The 22,050-nt window shown below is 40.1% G+C and overlaps 1 protein-coding gene across 13 annotated transcripts in view; it reads right to left on the reverse strand.

Annotated features, from left to right (window-relative positions):
* ppp1r12a (protein phosphatase 1, regulatory subunit 12A) overlaps window positions 1–19,539 on the reverse strand; it is a 62,037-nt gene extending 42,498 nt beyond the window's left edge. For all 13 annotated transcript variants that reach the window (XM_085385880.1, XM_085385879.1, XM_085385877.1 and 10 more), the window contains exon 1: window positions 19,210–19,539. In XM_085385880.1, the coding sequence (XP_085242006.1) occupies window positions 19,210–19,446 (237 nt within the window). In that variant the 5' untranslated portion in view covers window positions 19,447–19,539. The remainder of the gene's footprint in view (window positions 1–19,209) is intronic.
* Window positions 19,540–22,050: the final 2,511 nt, after the last annotated feature.

Below are 22,050 nucleotides of genomic sequence, written 5' to 3' on the forward strand. Positions count from 1 at the left end.
ACGCATTTGTTGTGCTTAACTTGATTTTTAACTATGTAACAAAGGACTCCCAACACTCTGGGATGAACAACGCATATGTGCAGGTCCTACTGCCAATAATCGTGCTCGAAAGACTTGGTGTGGTGATATGAAGTCATTCACCCAGAACCCTATTGTGTTGTGCATGGATATTAAAGTTGGTCCTTGGTTTCTCTTTTTCAGGAGTTTCTGTGAAACTGACTAGTTTTCACTATAAGCGTTGTTAGACCTGGCTTGGCAGGAGTACTTCAGTACAATCTGATGTTCTGCTGTAACGCTAATTGCTAACAATACAGTGACTCAGACAGAAATGCAGGGCTATGCACATCTGCGCACAGGAAAAGCAAGAAAGCGGCAGGACTTAATTTCTTATTATCAGCATGAAGAGAAAGGCTACTAAGATTTATTTAAAAAAAGAAAAGAAAAAAGAAAAACACACACACCTTGGTTTTTGTTGTGTAAGTATCTAAATTACAATTCCTGGCCAACGTGGAGTCAGAGGTCCTCTGGCCTGCCTGCTTTGCAATACAGTGGAGGAACCTGTGCAGATTAAACCTTTTGTACTCTTATGGTTTATTTCAAATGTGTCCACTGTCATTTTTTATTAATTGCAAACCTAAACTCATTTCCTTTCATAGATCACACATTTACATTTTTAATTAAACTCACCATCTGACAAGTGTCATAGTGACACTTTATAAGGAACAGTATACGGCCTGATACAGTGAAAGGGTACAGGGTATAGCCACTGCTCATCTATAAAAAGGGTAGGTCCATTATCCAGTGGGACATCTTACAGAGAGCTCCAAGCTCAATTTAGCAGCACTCCACATCAAGGGGACACTTCAAGACCCCTCCCCTTCTTGACTTCCTTTAGTAGCACCCTCAGATGAGCGACTCGAGCACCCTGCAGAAAGCTGCTGTTGTGCCTTCTGCACAATTTACTGCTTGGAGTGCCAGGGAAGTCACTGGCACAGACTACCAGGCTATTATGTTGGCAGTTATTCTATACTGAATGACAGTGTCAATGGTGCACACCCACGGTAGGACCTCTGACTGACAGTGATGTGTCTGTGTGTTAAGAAAAGCCATCAAGTGGTAAGACAGATGACGTCTACAACAGGAGAACTTGAAGAATTCAAATAACCATAATACCTATAGAGTATCATTTCAACTTGAGCAAACTGGCATATATACTTACAAACAAACAAACACCCCACTGTGCATTTTTAAATCATAAGTTATAAATGGTTAGGAAACATTTTTATCAATTTCTCCTTTAACTTTTGATAGTTTTTCACAGAAAGTGGTCTATTAGTGCGGCAAGTGCAATGAATAATGTGACATAAACACATATGCTTCAACATTACATGCTTTGATTTTATTGTAATTGTCCACTTCCACACTAACAGACCTCAAAGACTTAGAGATATCTGGAAATACACGGGTTTTCAAATGTGAACAACCACTTACCCAAATACTCTCTCCCAGGTACTGATTTGTGTGTTCAGTTGGTAGCTTTTAAAGGCAGGTTAAAAAAAAAAAAAAAAAAAAAAACACACACACACACACACACACACACACACACACACACACAACCCCACAGCCAAGTACAGCATAAATATCTGGTGGAACAGATACCAAAATTCCTTTTTGCAAACAAATGATTGAAAATCATAGTTAAACACTTTTTGAATATCTGTCATGCTTAAAATAACAACACAGTATGACAAATACAAAATTAACCCATTAAAAGAAAAGCATCCCTGTATAAAACACTAAAACTGCTCCACAGTTGATGCAACATTAGCCAGCATTTGAAATGTGTAGAAGTAATACAAAAATGTCATCAGCCATTTAACATATGTTGGTATCACCTAATCTCACAGTGCTTATGGACTGCTGCATGCAATGCACAGAATGCAAGTCCCAAATACTGCAAGTTTTCTTGCAGCACATCTGATTCACTTGTACTACTGACTATATAGTCCTGCCACATCTTTATAGATGAGTTACAGGGTGATAATTAAACACATTGGCAGTAGATGTTAATATGCAAACAATAACATTCACTTGGCATGACTGTACATTACTGCTTAGCTGTTTGGTTGCTTGTTATAGGAGTATTATCATGTAATTAGCACTTAAGGACATAATGTAAGGCCTCTATTACCTGATATCCACACTCAGTTAACATATGAAATAATGTTGCCATGAGCATAATTTGTAATTTAATATGAATACATATGACCCATGAAGGGATCATTTTACTATAATCAAACACTGATCTAGCCAATGCATATAAGGGAGAACTATTCCTTTATTTGCCGATGGCATTGTGTTTCACAACGCAACAGTGGCATATCTGTTTAGGAACAATGTCCAGATTGCTCAGGATAAGTCACACACCTTGCAGCCAGTTTTCATAGGGACTTTTCCCTATTTGCTTTTTCCCTGTTAATAAGAACTGCAACAGCAGTAAAACAGAAGATTATTACGCTGATGGTTGGGTAACTGTGTAAAAGGTTTAGTCCACAAAAGGCTTCAGTCACTCACTACACGCTTTAAAAAACAAAAATACAAAATAAAATGAATCAGGTGAGAAAGAGCCCTGATAGCTTTCAAAAATTTGTGTTAGTCATGGAAAAAATAAAAGCTTAATAATATATAATTCCTTTCTTGATTAGGGAAAGATCAGCTTTCTCCTATATAAAGCAACACTATGTACAGTAAAGTGGCTTCAGCTGGAGCTCAAAGCTGGCCTTCCTTCCTTTACTCGTCTCCCTCCCCCTTGAACAGCACAACTTCTCTCTGCTACCACCTAGCCAGTACGCAGCAAGGCCCTGGACTAACATACCAGTGGAGAAATTCCCAGATAAGTAATACTCCTAGCCTTGAGGGTTCAGGCATCAGCACTCTGGCCACTCCTCATGGGCTACGTCACCGGCTCAGAGGCACACATCCACTTCCACAAAAGGAATTCCTTCTTACCGCCTGCATGTAAGTATGAGAGCCCCATGTGTCTGCATTTGCATGTGTGAGAGAAAGAGAGAGTGAGAGAGTAACATGCATCAACCCAGACAAAGAGTTGGGATGAATATTAAAAATTAAATATACCGGAGAGCAAAGAAAGATTATATGCATTTTTAGGGAAAATTGGAGTAGGACATTTTATTTAATACAGCGGTATACATGTGAAAGTGTGTGTTTATGTCAGTGTGTATTTACGTCTGAGACAAAGAGCTTTCAGCTCCTGTGCTATTGGCAGGGTTCAGGAGGCCAGAGAGTTCAAAGGGGAGGGATGAAGCACCGCAGGGCGACCAGCTGGGTCCCTACACTACATGAGCTCTGTCGGGAGCTGTAACTACACATGCACACACACACACACACACACCTTCAGTGCTCTAACTGCTGCTGCTACTGAGGACAACCATATATGGCCCCAGGATTCCCATGGAAAGAGACCAGGATTGTGGAAGAGGGGGAAAAATGCCTGCAAGATTCTAACTGTATGCATCGCCTGGGCTTTTGCTCAGAAGCTTCAACAATAGCCTCACTTGAGAGCCAAGTTTGTTTCCATGTCAGGGGTCTAAAGGCGAGAGCGGGCAACGGGAGAGGAGAGGTAGAGGTCAGATAGCCATGGAGAGATGCGACCTCTGTTGATATTTCCATATAATAGAGCCTTTATGTAGATGCTTCTCTACAGACTGCTCAGTTGACTGAAGAGGCACTGAACCACATTACCATCCTTCCATGTAACAGTCCTTTGTCATCCTTCACACCACCAAGCTCCAAACCTAAGAGGTTAAATGGAAAGGGTACATCTGCCTGGTATGCATCTAATCTACTTGTATAAATATGGATCACCAGAGTAGCAATAAAAAGAAAATAGCTACTACACAATCCCACATAGCAAGGCTAAATTTATAGTGGAGTGGCTCAAAATGAGCTAAATATTATGTGGGTAGTTTCATTTTTGATTATTGAAGATACAAAAAAGGTGAACTGAGGTACACAAGAAAAATTTCATAAAGGGGCAAAGCCCTTCTAGAAGCAACTCTTGCACCCCAGTAACCACCTTGAAAAGAGATCCAGGCAGTTATTTTGAAGGCCATTTTAAAATGAATCAGTAATTCAATGATAACTCGCATAATAAGTACACGTATAGTCTCTCCAATGAAATCTGATTTAAAAACTGCTTGAAAGGTTTTGGCAAGCACCCTTACAAAAAAGGTCTTACAGGGATCAAACAGCATTTCTGCTTGTCCCACAGGAGCACTGAGCAAAAGTCATGCTAGTCACATTATGGATACAAGCCAGGAAATAAAATTAAAAAAAAAATCCAAATATCTTTTTATGACAATGAATAGAGAGAAACATCCACCACTGCAAAGCTGAAACTCCAGGAAACCTCTACTATGCACTAGAGCTGGGCGATAGAACGATAACGATATGTATCGCGATATAACTTTTACTCGATAGAGAAATTAAGCTATCGCGATAGACCTCGCCGCTCTTGTCCTCTTAAAAAAAAAAAAAAAAAAAAAAAAAAAAAAAGGTCAGCCAATCCAAATTAAGTAGCGCAGAGCCGAACCAATCACAGCCGCAGCGTCACGTCGCGTGACTTGTTACGTACAGCACAAGTGCCAAGCCGTGTGTTTGTTTGGGAAGCAGCCAGCGGGTAATGGAGCCAGCGCGTAATGGAGGAAATGAGTGTGCCGACTAGAAAAATCAACCGAGCGTGACCGAAGAGAAAACAGATGATGGTTGCAATGCCGGAGAGATTGTCAAACGGAAGAGCCATAGAAGTTCCGTAGTGTGAAGGTATTTCGGCTATTTCAAGTCTGACAAAAACAGAGTAGCGTGCACTGTAAATTGTGCCGAAAGCAAGTCTGGAAATACAATAAACTGGTGCATGCGTCACACTGTGCGCCACGTTATTGTTTCGGTGAAATGAATTTCTACAATACTGTTACTGTTAATTCTACTCTCTGCAGTGTTTAAATGCTTACATATACACACAGTTACTGTCCCTCCACACATACGACTCTGTTCTGCTTCTATGCCCCAGCTTTGTTTACTTTTTCCCACCGAGGCTTCTAGACTTCTGATTGGCCAACATTTCTGCACGGTTAGGAATCTAGCTCCACCTGCTGCTTTGGCATGTTCATAGCAGCGTTTTCCTTCATTTCTGCCTTTGTGTGTGGACGGGATTATTTTTTAAAACGAAAACGGAAAATCTCCGTTTTCAAAAATACCCGTGTACCCGTGGACGTAGCCTCAGTCTCTGACTGGAAGCGCTAATTCGTCATTCGGCTTTTGTCAGACTAAAGTAACTGTTAAAAGTGTTTGAAAAGCTAAGCTATACAACAAGGAGAGATTGAGAATTTCCTTTTAGTTCTCAGTTTATTTGATATTGACAAAAGTTAGTCAGTTTTGTCTGTTCTTCTGTAAAACAAACTAAGATTTGTTTTTAGAATTAATATTTTGTTTCTAAGTGGAATTGACAATTTAGTCTGTTTTGTTTGTTCTATTTTGAAACTTAAACGCTTTAGTGGCTGCCTTGTGTAGTTTGCAATATTTGCCTTTATTTATCTGAAAAAGTCTCATGTTCCTTAAGTACATCTACCCTGTTGAACTTATTATGGGAAATAAATATTTAAATAAAAACAAGCTGCTGATTATTTTACATTTTACTTGTGAGCAACGGCACATTTAAATCTTACAAATATAGTTATTTGGCTTATATCGTGATAGATATCGTTATCGCCTGAAATGAAAAAAACATATCGTGATATGAAAAAATCTCATATCGCCCAGCTCTACTATGCACATGCACAGTGCAACAGGGGCTAATGTGTTTCCCTGTTGGCTCTACTAAGACATTGATTTCTACTGAAGATTCTTTCAGTGCATTCTCCTTATATAATCTCTGCTCAAGTGAGTCCCAAATTACAAACTGATACACAGATCCAACAAAGCCCTCAGTCATCTAGGAAACCATTTGAGAACCTGTTGTAAGGGAAATTGTGAACCACGATGGTGCATGTAGCAGTGTACATGTTCGCACATATGTCTGTTATGGGCTGGTGTCAGTGATAAAAGCACAGGGAGTGGAAGGAGCAAGCTCACTAGCGGAGCCTCAAAGAGGAAATGAGAAAAATAAACAGCCACTTCCTGTTCCTCTCTGGCCTGAAATCTCCAACACCCAGATCCCTCTGACCATCACCACCTCTAAGAGAACGGATGCATCCATTTTTACTCTCTTTCAAACACAAAAAGATCAACAGGACAGGAATGCTAATTTTAATTTAAATGTCGCCATATTAATGATTAATAGTTAGTGAGAAGTTTTCTTAAAAACATGCATCCCATGCAGCTGATAAACGTGTGACAACACTACACACGTTCACTAAAAACAGAAAACATTCATCACGCAACATGTGAGCATTTAAAATAACTGCTTAGGTCTTTACCATCAAAATAAAAGGCAATACATTTTTTCAAATGAATATGATCTCTTAAAAAGACCCAGGATCTTTATACAGAGGATCATGAAATTATTGGCTCGTAGTGCCAAAATGTAATAAATTGTTGGTTCCCTATACAGCAGCTTGAGTGGTTTTGGGTCATTAATTATTAATTTTACAGTCTATTAACATCGCAGCTTGATTGGACTTAGTGACCTCACATTTATGCTCCATAAAACAAGGAAATAAAATTGAGTTCGAAGGCACTAATTAAGTTTTACCTAATCTTATTTTATAATCAGGCTTTTTGTTAAGCTAGCATGACTTTTGTGACTTCAACGTATCACCCTCACTTGCATCACCCTCACTTGCATCACCATCAACTGAAATTGATTTTAAACAAATACTTTAATAAAAGGAGTTTAAAACAAAAGGGAGAGATTACATTTCATCCTGCTACACGTTTACCAACATTTAGTATTTTGCATCAGTAAAAGTCAATTCATTTTTCTTTACCAGGCACACTATTAATTCTTGTTTTCAGGGGGACAAAACAAGAACACGAAAGAAATATGCCAAAACAAAGCATGAGCTCTGAGCATACACAGGGGCTATACTCGTATCTTGAATCACTTAAATTACTAGCCAAAGCACTTAGACTCTCAAGGTCCAGGCCCATTTACTGTCACTGACATTTAGCTGCAGGGAAAATATGGCCTGCATGGGCTGATTCACAAGAACACAGCAAACAGCAGGTTCAGTCAATCTCATGGCCACATGGATCAGCATTAACAAGAAAAATCAATGCCACCCAAGTAAAAAGGAGTACAGTTACACTTAATCGATATATTCTCCAAGTTTAATTTCTGATAACCTATTTCTAAGGTCCAGTGAGTTCCAGAGTTTAAGATGAGTGAAAACGCAAAAGAGAAAAAAAAAAAGTTTTGTGATCAGTGTTATGATTAAAGGAGCTCTTGAGCCCGTCCGCAGATTCTTAAGTTTGAGAATAGCCGTCTTATTAAAAAGCATCCAAAATTTAGCCCAATGGAGTTGGAGTCTTAATGGAGTTACATTTAAGACTGTCAGTTCAACTTTGTGTGTGTTGTCAATTTTTGAATCCATTAAAACACATTCATCAATAATCATATTGTATATTTAATGCAGGTGAACTAACGCACATATAGCACTGAAGTTACATGATGAGCGTGGGTGCAGGATGTAGTCATTTCTCCAATGGAGTGGTTATATGCCAGCTGACACAGCAGACACGCAACTCTTTACAACTAAGGCAAAAGCACGCCTATTAGTTCGACTATAACCTGTCTTACTTCCCAACATGTTTGTTTACACCTTCCAATCAGAAAACAGGGAGGTTGCTGCTTTCTCGATGCTAAACAGCTGCTGTCATACATCAATAAAATATGAATCAATTACAACTAGTAGCATTTCTGGTGCAGACAAGTGAAGGCAGCAACTTTGACTATTTAGTGGGCATGAAATAGGTTTTTATGTAATACCTGAAAACAACAATGAGTAATAATTGTGCCAAATAAAAGAACAAGGGTGACATGTCAAAGTCAGGTGATGTCTAATGGGCCAATGGCCGCTTTCCCTTTGTTAGCTGAAGATGCAGCCATTTTGAGACTAAATGGAAAGAATGTAACCTCACCCTTACAGACAACAAATGGACATGCAGCCTCTGCCTTAATTGTACTCGCTGTTCTGTAAGACAATGAGGAATTCATAGTGTCTGAGTCCAGGTGTTTTCACTTCAACAACAGCTCATAAAAAACACTCAGCATGAGACGTGTGCCTGCCGCCAAGCAAACAACAGCGGGATCACTCCAAGACCACCTGGCTTAAGTAGAAAACGAGCACTATATGCCACAGGGTGGGAACAAAAAAAAAAAAAAAAAAAAAAAAAAAAAAAAACAAACAAACAAACAAACAAACAAAAAAAAAAAAAAAAACACCACAAGCTGAAGTCATCTCAAAAACATTTCACAGCAGCTAAATACTATACACAGTTTGAAAAAGTGGGGGCAGACAGAAAAGCAAGTGGCGGTCATTAATCTGTTAAAGCACCTGACGAAATCCTTTACCAGTTCTGCAGTCGAGCTTGCATTTTATTTATCATCAACCTCTCAAATGTTTTCATGATACAGTGAAGGAGATGTGGTCTAATTTTAAGGGTGCTAAATAACCATCAAAGAAAGTGCAACACTGACCTCATCAAAACACTTAGAAAAAGCAAATGGGTAAAAATAGCAGCCTCTGGTTTGAGATCAGTGTCTCATTTTCCTACATTGTTATAAAGCAGTGCTGCCAGCTTTCAGCAATGCAATAATTACAACTGGCTAAAAACTTATGTGTGACATAAGACATTTTGTTTGACACGAAATGCACTTTTGGGCAAGGTCGAAGCAGCAATCCTCAAACATGGCAGCAGGTTTACTCTGCTGAGGAATTCGATCCAGCTGAGTTACGACCCCAGGTGAACCAGTTGCAACCTGCAGCGATGCTCAACGAAACTACTTCAGCAAAGTCTCTCTGTTTCAGGTCCTATGGCGGGGAGGTCTCTGGCATCTCATCCCAGCAGTGTCAGAGCCGCACACGCATACAAATAAATAAATAAATAAATCATCTGCCCTACAGTTCTTATAAAGGGCAAACAGTTTCATGCAAACTCAGTGAGGTAATGCCTTATTAGATTTTCATTTAGGTTACAATGTTGGTCTTTAACGATCATGAAAACAAGATAACCAGGATAAAACTTACTTTTTAGCCTTCATTTTTGCTACAAAGCTCTCATTTTGTCTTGTGTTTTAAAGAAAGCACACCTCTTCTCTTTACAACGAGATGCTTCGCCACTGTACTGAAAGTCCAAATGGAAAGATCGTCAAGAAGATCAATCCATCCGTGGTCAAGAAAATCCATGTGGAAATAAAAGTCATAAAAGCTTTCCATACATGAACCTGTGGAAGGATCATTAACAGTTGCTGGCAGCTGCTTTTCATCTCCTAGAGTCGCCGGTTGTCTTTGCAAGTGAGCTTTATGGTAAAAAGCACCAGCTAGTCTAGGCCCAACTCCCTACTTGACAACCCCCCTGCCTCCCTCCATTACCCCCTTATTTATCCCCTGCAAAAAGACAAGTCAAGTTTAACAAATGTATAAAGATTGACAAAAGTTTTTGCCATACTCGAGCAACCCTACATGACCAATTACAATTAAACATATACACTGACCTGATATATTTACTAACTACAAATGCTTTTCATGTCAATTCATGGCATTTAGTTTTAAGCCAGACATGTTATCTCAATACAGTGTACATGAAAGTATCATAGACATGTCACAATCAGCAGATGACCTGGTGTGTTGCAAAGTGTTGGCGCGCAAACACCACAGGGACTTCCTGCTGATGATTATGGGGTTGGTAAAAAAGCTGAATGAAACAGCAAGGAGGGCCAGCTTGACAAGGAGAGACCTGCCAATTATACGCAAGTAAAATATGTTGCGGGACTCCAATATACACTCAGTAATCAAGTAGGCTCTCGTTACAATGGTGCTGCAGTGATTCATTCCAGACTGGAATTCAGCTTTATACTTGCAGTTCTATGTCAAAGGTTAAATTTAGATTTATCTCACGCGCGAACATACAGTGTTATGAAGCGCTGGTTCCTGCTGTGTCAAGTTCAACACCTTTCATTGTAGTCAGGCACCACACTAATTCTTGTCAGCTCTTTGACTCAAAGGGTGGCTACAGTTTACTCTCACGGTCCCCGTTTTGCTTCACGTAGTTAATAACTTCATGAGGAAATTATATTTCGTCGGCTTTCTAAGACTGCAATGCTGTCAGAGAAGACAATCATTTATCAAATTTACGAAAAATGGCAATCAGAGGCTAAATAAGAATATACAGTCTTTCATGTGGTCTGTACAGTTTCCTTGTTTGATTTTAGACCATGTTCTGAAATATTAAACAGCAATGTATAATTAGAAATTATACACAAATATAACTCTTATAGTGAGCAGCAATTAGGAATGAAGATTAGGAACAACAAGACACAGTCAAACATTCAAAAACGACAGTCTGAAGACTGTTTGGGCTGAACAAAGAACAATAAAAAAAAAAAAAAAAAAAAAAAAAAACACTAGACTGTCTACATTCATGTCCATGAATTATTAAATTAATGTATTCAGCATTATGTTAGAAATGCATGAGTGATTATGCAGCTCCTGTAAGTCTGCCCTGAAACCATAACAAAGAACGTCAAAGCCCTGTGCAACCTTTTACAAGAAAAGTGACCTGAAAGCAGACTTGTAAAATGGGCTGCAACTGCTGGGTAGGAAGAACCTGTTTCAGCCTAAATACTGTGGCGTGCGCACACACACACACACACACACACACGTTTAAATTAAGCTAACATTCTAGAATGGGGTTTATTTATGATATTCTCATTCCCCCAGTAACTCTTTAGCTAGAACTAGTTTTGTGAATGAGTTTAAGCAAACAAGCATCCCCTATACACATCAAAGTCCCTTTGTGCCATGTATTGTTACGTGTTACACGCAAAGTTTGCACTCACAAGATCCTGCTTCCTGTATATCCCAAGGCCATCTGTCGTACACAACAAATTAATGAATTAAATATCAAACAGTTGGACTTTAAAGTAATTTTGATTGTTGTCTTTAATATTCAAATCACACTGAAGGCTAAGTTTTTAACCAGTCAAGAAATAATAATAATAATAATAATAATAATAATAATAATAATAATAATAATAATAATAATAATACACTAAAGCTACCTAACAGCAAACGATATCCCTAGCACTCAAAGGGACCCCAATTGTGTTGCTTTTGATGGTCAGGTATATGTCAATGCATTTAAAATCGCTTCACATACTGTACCAAATCTTAACACACTTCTACTTAAAATTACATGCAAAGGTTTTGCTTTGTCATCTGTGCTTATTTTTCTAACGCTTTTAGACAACATGCTATAAAGCCCCTCCAAAACCTCACAATATGTTGAAGTACTCACAGCACTGTGCATTCCAGCTTATCACCAAAATATGTAATCCTAGATAGTCTTTATCTAACAGCCATCAGATCTAGAGGTTATTATGCAGGCAGATCATCTAGCTGGGCGTATTTGAGGATTAGGAGCCTCTTAGTAAGTCACTAGCCTGGACCTTTATCGTGTGGACTACCAGAAAAGGGAAGATCTTTAATGCAGAAATCGACATTTAAGGTTTCTACAGGCCTGATACACAATCGGGAATTAAGTAGACTAATAATCAATATAGATTTCACTTTAAAAAGTGCATTATTTGGGCATTTTTGTCTAACAGGTAAACTATGCATGCTTGTCAGAAATGAAGCTACTGTCTTAGATATGGAAGTTCAACAAGAGATGATGTTTATTGCACCTTTATCAATAGCAGCATAGCTCCACTAGCTCACGATAGGTGCTTGAGACTGAATGTGTTGCTCTGTGCTTGATGCAGATAAGCTTTCAGTTGTGATGTGCAAAGTTATGCAGGTAGGACATGAGACCACAGAATGGGGACGGCATCAGAGCCAAATCAGCACATTTTAAAATAAATTTGAATCGAAAACAGTCTACAGAAAAACAAGTCAAATGTGGGACCAGATACAGTGGGGCAAAAAAGTATTTAGTCAGCCACTGATTGTGCAAGTTCCCCCACCTAAAATGATGACAGAGGTCAGTAATTTGCACCAGAGGTACACTTCAACTGTGAGAGACAGAATGTGAAAAAAAAAAAAAAAAAAAAAAAAAAAAAAAAAAAAAAAAATCCATGAATTCACATGGTAGGATTTGTAAAGAATTTATTCGTAAATCAGGGTGGAAAATAAGTATTTGGTCACCTCAAACAAGGAAAATCTCTGGCTCTCACAGACCTGTAACGTCTTCTGTAAGAAGCTTTTCTGTACCCCACTCGTTACCTGTATGAATGGCACCTGTTTGAACTCATCATCCGTATAAAAGACACCTGTCCACAGCCTCAAACAGTCAGACTCCAAACTCCGCCATGGCCAAGACCAAAGAGCTTTCGAAGGACACCAGGAAAAGTATTGTAGACCTGCACCAGACTGGGAAGAGTGAATCTACAATAGGCAAGCAGCTTGGTGTGAAAAAATCAACTGTGGGAGCAATCATCAGAAAATGGAAGACATACAAGACCACTGATAATCTCCCTCGATCTGGGGCTCCACGCAAGATCTCATCCCGTGGGGTCAAAATGATCATGAGAACGGTGAGCAAAGATCCCAGAACCACACGGGGGGACCTGGTGAATGACCTGCAGAGAGCTGGGACCAAAGTAACAAAGGTCACCATCAGTAACACACTACAACGGCAGGGAATCAAATCCCGCAGTGCCAGACGTGTTCCGCTGCTGAAGCCAGTGCATGTCCAGGCCCGTCTGAAGTTTGCCAGAGAGCACATGGATGATACAGCAGAGGATTGGGAGAATGTCATGTGGTCAGATGAAACCAAAGTAGAACTTTTTGGTATAAACTCAACTCGTCGTGTTTGGAGGAAGAAGAATACTGAGTTGCATCCCAAGAACACCATACCTACTGTGAAGCATGGGGGTGGAAACATCATGCTATGGGGCTGTTTTTCTGCCAAGGGGACAGGACGACTGATCCGTGTTAAGGACAGAATGAATGGGGCCATGTATCGTGAGATTTTGAGCCAAAACCTCCTTCCATCAGTGAGAACTTTGAAGATGAAACGAGGCTGGGTCTTCCAACATGACAATGATCCAAAACACACCGCCCGGGCAACAAAGGATTGGCTCCGTAAGAAGCATTTGAAAGTCCTGGAGTGGCCTAGCCAGTCTCCAGACCTCAACCCCATAGAAAATCTGTGGCGGGAGTTGAAAGTCCGTGTTGCTCGGCGACAGCCCCAAAACATCACTGCTCTCGAGAAGATCTGCATGGAGGAATGGGCCAAAATACCAGCTACTGTGTGTGCAATCCTGGTAGAGACCTATAGTAAACGTTTGACCTCTGTTATTGCCAACAAAGGTTATGTTACAAAGTATTGAGTTGTATTTTTATTATTGACCAAATACTTATTTTCCACCCTGATTTACGAATAAATTCTTTACAAATCCTACCATGTGGATTCATGGATTTTTTTTTCACATTCTGTCTCTCACAGTTGAAGTGTACCTCTGGTGCAAATTACTGACCTCTGTCATCATTTTAGGTGGGGGAACTTGCACAATCGGTGGCTGACTAAATACTTTTTTGCCCCACTGTATTTAGATTGCAGCCATCCTAGACCTCTCCAAATGAGATGACGGGGTGTCCCTTCTTCTTCCAAAAAGACAGAAGGCCTAGGTTCTATAGCAGAATAACATGCTGTGCTTATCAGGAGGACAGCAATGTGTCAAAGGCATTTTTGCCCTCCTCTCAGTGGCCAACTGCAAGCATCAGGCACAGCTGAGAATCTCATGTTTGGGACTGCAGTGAGATCCACAGCAATTATGTAATGTGTTAAAATGACTGATGCTGCTCTGGATGAAAAGAAACGCAGCCACCTCACATTATCATCATCTTCCACTACATAGTCTGAAACTGTTCCATTACAGATCCATGAGCCTGAGTATTTCAAATTGCTAAGCACCGCCAGAGAGTCTCTCTCTGTTCAGTCTGTTATGCAACTCCCACTCTGTTCATGCAAATCCACCAACACAAGTGACTAGCAACCCTCGAGTCGTCATGGAGACGAGGCAAGATAATGTTCATAGACTTTAGGGCAATAATGAGGGTGTGTAATGTCAACAGAGCATGGGCATTGTAATGTCCAGCTCTGACATGTTAAGCTAAGCTGAATCCTGTCACCTTGGTCTGGGGGGGGGGGGGGGGGGGGGGGGGGGGGGGTGTCAGAGATCCTGAGCGCTAAAGAAAAAGTTCAGGTGTAGGTCAGCGGGTAGATTTTGTTGTGTGAAGCAACAAGCCCCTCCACTCTAATTGCTTCAGTGGAGCTCAGTGAGCACCAGTCAGCTGGGCTTTGGCATTGTATAGGGAAAGTCAAGCCAGAGAGGGAATGACTGAAGGGGAGGGGTTTAGGTGACAGCTGAGGAATGTCTTCTCTGCTCCCTCTTTGCTATGGTTTCCAGCGGCCGTCATGTGAGGAATGCACGGGCTAGAACGACAGGACTTGGAATGCGACAGCTCTGGGACGAATTTAGCCAATGTGATCTGGAATCTCAGCTTGTCTAAGGGATTCCTAGTTCACTGGAACATCCCCTCTCTACCCTCAACCTGCATCCGTGCAGTCTGTGTTTTGGGTGAACCAATCTGTCTCAGTAAATCACGTTACAAATTCAAATCAGCTATCGAAACACTAATGTTTCTCTAATAGACTAGAGGAGTGCCAAATATCAGTACCCACCAAGGTCCTTGAGGTGAAACAGGACAAAAATATTGACAATGTGATAAATTGAAGAACCAGTCTTAAATCTCTGGAATGGCTCAAAGACTCAGAAGATTTACCCAAATAATATCAAACATGTCTGATATTTACATTTACAATTGTGTCTTCAGGAAGAGTGAATGAATGAATGAACCTCAAATGAAGTTAATGCCTATACACTTCAAGTCCCACAGCAAGTATCACTGACACTCTAGCCCTTAAGGCTAATATTATCTAGAACACTAGTAGTTAGAAATACTACCGAGTTCTCACTGAAGAACAACAACCCATGCTGGTCTTGTCTCACCAACCATTTTCTCAGATTCAGTCAAGCTTCTTATTTTTGTTTTGTTTTGCAGTGCAAAGCATTGCCAACACCCCAGCAAGCTGTTGCAACAAAGTCTCCATTTGTTTACATCTGCATGAGGTGGTATATCGCTTTGTCCGGCATGGTAATCGCAATAAGAGTTGCGTAAATATTTTTAAATCTTGCACAATGTGCATATTTGAGGTTTGTGAGAAGAAAATATGTGACGTTGGTCCTTATGTTTGTGTTGCAACTGAACTTCAAAGTCCTTTGGACTGAGCCTGGCAACAGTGTGACTTTTCACCTTGATGCTCTTGCTTGTACACAGTCATAGTGACATCATTGATCATCATCATCACTGCTCAAGCATCACCTTAAGAAGTCTGCAAAAAGACATTGACGTGTTTACAGGTTCATCAGCAACAGGTCATTTTTAAAGAAACACAAGGTTCATGACTCACAGAGACAACCTCTTGCCTAAATGTGAGATTATACTAGAGCTGAACTACAAAGCAAAGCTACAGACTGAGTCATACCCAAACTTAGTATCATCTACTGAAACCCAGTTAGGAGAACTTGTGTTGGCTGTGGTGGTATTTATAAACCTGCACCGGTCACCAGTGATCAAGTCCTCATGCAGCAACATGGCACATTTCATAACAAAGAGAGAGGTCACTCATTCACGAGGATAGCTATTATCTGGAGGGATTTTTTTCTTTTGGTCCATCTAAAATGTAACAAGAAAAGCCACACAAAGACATTAAGACAAAAGAGGCGACTGACTGTTCAGCTCATCTTTAAGAAACTTAACAGCAGTTTAACCCTCCATCACCCCTCCTCAGCTCCTTGGTAAAACACCAAACCTAGAGATCACATGGCCTTTAACACACACACACACACACACACACACACACACACACACACACACACACACACACACCTCGTCTCCAGAGATGGTTATGTCTGGAGAGCCGCACTTCAAATTCTTTCCTCACTCAAGTTCATCTCTGGACATCAGCCCAAAAAAAGGCAACATTTCCACCCAATGAGTTTGTATTGAGGGGTTCATGCTAATTCCAGATTTCATTAAAGCAGACTACGATCTTGAAGAAAGGTCAATTTACCAGCAGGATTAATTAATGTAAAAAAACAAAAACAAAACAACAACAAAAAAACAAAAACCCAAAAACGTGCATGAATCACATACAGATAAAGCTGATGACCCATGCCTTAAAACCTGCTTTTAAAACTTTTAATCTGTGCAGTGGCCTAAGTCTTGGAGAACAAACACACCATGGGAGCAAGGTGGTGCATAAAGCAGTGCTCATAATTACTAAGACGAGACATGTGGACATGAGTAATGAAGTGACATCACAGGAGATCTATGCAAGTATAAAACATTTAATGTGAATATTTTTGTAAATCCTTACATCATGTAAACACTATCCATGCTAGTGCAAACAAGATAAACAAATGCTCATTTCCACTAGCATTATCCTTTATTTCTTCAAATTAAAATACTCCAGGATGCAATACGTAGGGAGAGAAAAATAAAAAAATAATAAAAAATATAGAGGGGCAACCACAGTTTCCCTCTTCAGAGGATGTTAGCTTCAATGTTTAATATGAAATAACCCAAAATGTAAACAGCACCAAATGCTGTCAATTAAAAAAAATAAATTGGATAAATAAAAACTCCACTATGGTACATTACAAATCAAAGAGAAATGGTCTGCTTTGATGACAGTTTTTCTGCTTCCCTGTGGCTCATCATGTAAAACACATCACCCTCTTTTACCTGAATCTATAAAGTCTCTGTAAAGGGAAGAAGGAGACTTCATTTTCTGAGATCAGCAGCAGACTTTCCAGTTTGAGTGTTAATAAACATGTGGAAATTATCTGACTCTGTAATATGTTCGACAGCATGTTCTAACTTGTGAACGAAGGTCAGGTTAAGGTTGATCTTTTTAAACCAAATACTTCTGCCCCTCTCCATCAGCCTATCACAGCAGTTGCGCCATCACGCAAAAGGCGACAAACGACTGCAGGATGTTGCAGAGAACAGTCCTGGTGCAGAGCCGCAACTCAACAAGAAGAAAGAAGAAGCTGCACAAATCACCTTTGGAGAGAACTCTGATGTCAACACAGAGCCAACTGGTTGGCACACAATATTTCTGATGTTTTCTGCAACTCTCTGGATCCAGATATCCAGCGTTACAGTTTGGCTTAATGAAAAGCTGGAATGGAACAGATCCTGATCATCTCACCCCAGCAGCCTCACAAGCACTGAAAGTGAGATCAGTTTCTGATTGGACTGATGTTTGCACTGTTGACTGTTTCAAGACACTGCAAAAATCCTGGAAGGGGGGGATAAAAGTTTATTTTCCAGTGGGAATGAAAAATTATTTATCAGAGGCAGAAACATGCAGTCAGAAGGGGGAAATCCCCCAAACCGTTCACCCTGCTTATTTCCACCAAAAAGTAAAACACTTAACTACAATGTTCTTGGTACAAAATAAGCAAGATATCTTTATAAAAGTGTCACTGTAAAAGCTAACAGTATACCCGTAATCACTTGATCCAATAAGCACAAACTGAAAAACGATATTAAAATAAATGTACTTCTTTAATGGTAAAAGCTACCTCTGAAGCAACAGAAACAAATTCATAAATTACACGACCAGGTTCTTTGTTATTTACGTTTTAATTCTAGTCTAGCTTTTGCACACCTCACTGGACTTAACCTGGTCACAACTTTCAGTAAGCTTACTGCACCAACAAGCAACCTACTTCCATCACTGGATCCATGGTGGTTTATAAAGCTTTTAAATCAGGCTTTAAACCCCATTTGGACTAAAACTACCTCACACAGCCTAAAACCCATCAAGATGAGGTGCCATTTTCAGTTTATCGGCTGTGGAAGTACAGATGCTAGTGAAAGTAGCTACCCCAGTTAGCGGGCAAATGACTAGCTTGGCACGGTTAACATCCCGGTGTAGCAAAAGCGCTAACGACACAGGCGTTTCCGATTAACTATACACAAAACAGCATAAAATTATGAGGCCCATAATTTACCACTGACGCCGTTTCTCAGGTCAGTTAATGAATGAATTAACTTCAGCTAAAGCCCCACACAGCTAACGACATTTATCTTAGCATGCTAAAGTACGTTAGCAGACACTCCGCTGGGCTAATACTGCGCTGTTACCATTCATTCTTTCCTGGCAATTAAACTAATATGCCCACTATTAATGAGGGACTGCATTTTTTAAGTCAGAGTGACAAGCAAACATTGTTTCGCAATCGTAACATTAGCCTGTATCTGAATGACGTTGTATCTAAAGCTAGTTAGCAAGGTAGCTTCTGCTTCCTCTCCAGAGAGTAGCCACAGTCAAGGAGGAGGGTTTATCAACAAAACGACTTTTACTGCTAACCAGGTAGCAGCCATCTATTGCTGGGTTCATTCTGCACGAACACCATTTATATTAAGCTCCAAACACACTAAATAGGATCCGACAATAATAAATTGACCACACAGACACTTGTCTGGCTTGATTGTATTTACAACATAAAACCGAGCCAATGTTTCAAATCGAAAAATGCAGCAGTACTGCAATTAGACTGCACCTACAGACTCAGGCTAGTTTATGGAGGCATAAAGTAGAATTAGCCCTGTAAATTAGGTGTTTGACTCTGCTGCTTCTTGCCACTTATACTCAGACAAGTGTATGCATAGTTAGCGCGGTTTACCAGTTAAACAGCCTCAGGAGGAAGCCAACAGATTCATCCCTTCTCTGCGTCGAGAAGGACGAGTATGCTAGGTAGGTAAACAACGGGATGAGAATGGCTTCCATTTGACAGGTGTACCAGGGTAAGCTTTTGCTAGCAGCCAGTCGATATTTATGTCTAATGGTACCGGCTGCTGACATAAACCCACACGGCAAGCTAACACAAACCTGGTGGAGGGCGGTGAGACCGTCTACATTGGCGTAGTTGATGTCAGCGCCCCGGTCAAGCATTCGGAGCACCTCCTCGGTATCGCCGCTCGAACAGGCGGCCAGAAACACGGCGCCATCATCGAACTTCACCTTCGTCTTTTTCTTTTTCAAAACAGGAGGCTCCTGGTCCGTTTCCGAGCCAAGCCATCGCTTTAACTGTTCATTCCGCTTCTGCTTGGCGTCCGCCATCTTCATCCCCCTCCTGTCTCGGGCTTCTTATCTTTCGCCGAGAGAGGATATACTTTATAGTGCCACTATCCCACAGCGCAGTGGGGCGTGGGAAGGGAGGGCTGGGGAGGAGGGGGAACTGAGAGAGAGAGAGAGAGAGAGAGAGAGAGAGCGTCTGGATTCCCGTAACCTCGCGAGAACTGAAGCCCAGGAACTGCAGCATAACGTCATCATCAACAGATTATAAAACAGAGTGAGTGAGCGAGCAAGCAGGGTAATCCTTATAGACTGTGCACACCAAATAAGACAAAATTACTTTAAAATATTGCATAACCTTTTGCGGGGTGTCAAGAAGTTTCAAAGAGAGGCTCTCTAAGGTGTAGTAGCTAATATTTTTTGACCACCTCTAGGCTATTGTTTGCTGTGATATAGCTGGGAACACAGAAGTAACTTAAAACCATATGTCAGTGAATGTACCTGCAGCAGAAAACAGTGTTATCTGTAAGAACTACCAAATCTTCCCACCTTCTTCGTGCCATTGGTGAAGGAAAGGAAAAGGAGGTCTGAAACAGGGACGTTTCCAGGATTCTTTCAGTGGGGTGGCACATGCACCCACAACATCTTGCTTTTGTCAATACATCATAGACATAAGACATAATCTCTCCAGTGTGTCCTGTCTTTTTTAATGTTGTATTATAACTAGCAATCATATCAATTAACTTGTGATTTACAGACGTCACCCTTTCTTTTCATTTGAGGAAGCAGGAAGGATTTTATTATGCTATCTAAACAAACATACTCTTTGCAGATGTTTTCCACTTCTTGTGGATGGTTCTTTTAAAGCATTTTGTACTAAAGGTACTTCAGAAGGTGAGCCAAAACTTTCAGGCACACCTGTCTTCTCATACTCAGGAAAGAGCACGTATCTCATCTGAAATACCATCAGTTCTCCTTTAAATACATAATATATATTTAAATATTTAATGTCAGATGAATTTAATTAGTTTTAGTTTTTGCCACACAAGAAAGCAAAAGTTCTTGGCCACCTACACATTACACTTTCAGGAACTGCCTATCCTTGGAAACCTATGAATACCATGAATTTCTTGGTGCACATTGTGCTAACATTAATGCCACAGGAGGTATGCAACTCTGCACTATGCGCCACTGCAGTTGTAACTTTTCACTGATATGACTTATACTTGATCACACAAAATTCAGTAAATCTTTGCAATGACCTGTTGTTGGTTTAAAATGGAGCACTGTAACAAAAAATAATTTCCCCCAGGGATCAATAAAGTATTCTGATTCTGATTCTGATTCTTGCACAAATGTCGTAAAAGCAGTCAGAATTGCTTTATACACCTGTGGCAATGGGACTGAGCGCATCTGAATTCAAAAGAGGTGTGGCCCAGTACATGTGTCCATATAGAGTAGTTGCACAACCAGATAAATGACCTCTTTTTAGCTCCAAAAAGACATACAAGGTACTTTCCAAACTGTAACCTCCACAGAGCCATGTGTTCCAACGTCAGTGCCCTTCTCCATTACTGCTGGTTACTGCTATTGCTGCAGAAGCGCTAAACTACAGCTAGCCAAATGATTAACTTCAGCTTGTGCTGCAATAACTTACATTGCGGCTTTATGGCATCATGGGTGTTTACTTTTTCGTTACCGAACTTTCTGACTTGATTTAAATAATGGTTGCAGAAGTGTATCAGCTCAGAGGGCTCAATTCACATTTTTAGGCAGGCCTGAACCCCCAAAATCTATCAATAATGGAGAGGGCAAATGGCATTTTAGTTGTCATTTTTAACATTGCCAATCGGTGACAATGTAACGACATTGCCCTGTGGCTACAAAATACCCGGACCTAATGGAGACTGTTGCATGAAAATTAAAGAATATCATAAATACATTGTATTCTAGTAGCATCACTATGAAGTTATAGCAGAGTCTTGGGTCTGTTATTTATTTTTGTCCTGTATTTGTGCTGAATTAGTGTTGATTGAGTCTTTTTATGTTGTCTTACAATCAGCGGTAACTCAAACGAACCATCAATTGTACAAAGTCATGTGTTTTTTTATTTTATTTCAGGAAGTAAAATGATTTTATTGTTCTAATTAAACAGACTGTCTCGGTGGAGGTGTTTCCCCTTTCTTCTGGGTGGTTCTTTCAAAACATTTGGTGCCAAAGCCATCCCAGGGGCGTGGAAAGATTTAAGGCACACTTTTCTTATCTGCAGTTATCTGTACATCATGTAAAATATCATCACTTCTGTATGTATACTGATATAGTCAGTTCATTCATTTATTACCTCTTTGTGCAACTGTGGTAATAACATTTGGCTGACACAAAATCTCTTGATAGCTGGTAATTATATACTGCTGGGAAGCCTTATCTATAATATTACAGTATAATATTAATATATTAGCAGCTTACTACTACTAATAATAATAACATAAGGAAAAAAATGTAACATACTCCCAGCAATTACCCTGCTGGATAAGGAACTTGCCTTAGTATTATATAACTGGAACAGAGAGTAGTGTCCCAGTGGAAAGCATTTGTGCCCTTTAGCGTATAAGTGGTACAATAAAGGTACTTTATTCTCGTATTTTTGAAAGACAT

This window comes from Rhamphochromis longiceps, linkage group LG17, assembly GCF_057381845.1.
Source record: "Rhamphochromis longiceps isolate RC_006_pf linkage group LG17, R_longiceps_female_GT1.1, whole genome shotgun sequence".
In the NCBI taxonomy this organism is placed as follows: Eukaryota; Metazoa; Chordata; class Actinopteri; order Cichliformes; family Cichlidae; genus Rhamphochromis; species Rhamphochromis longiceps.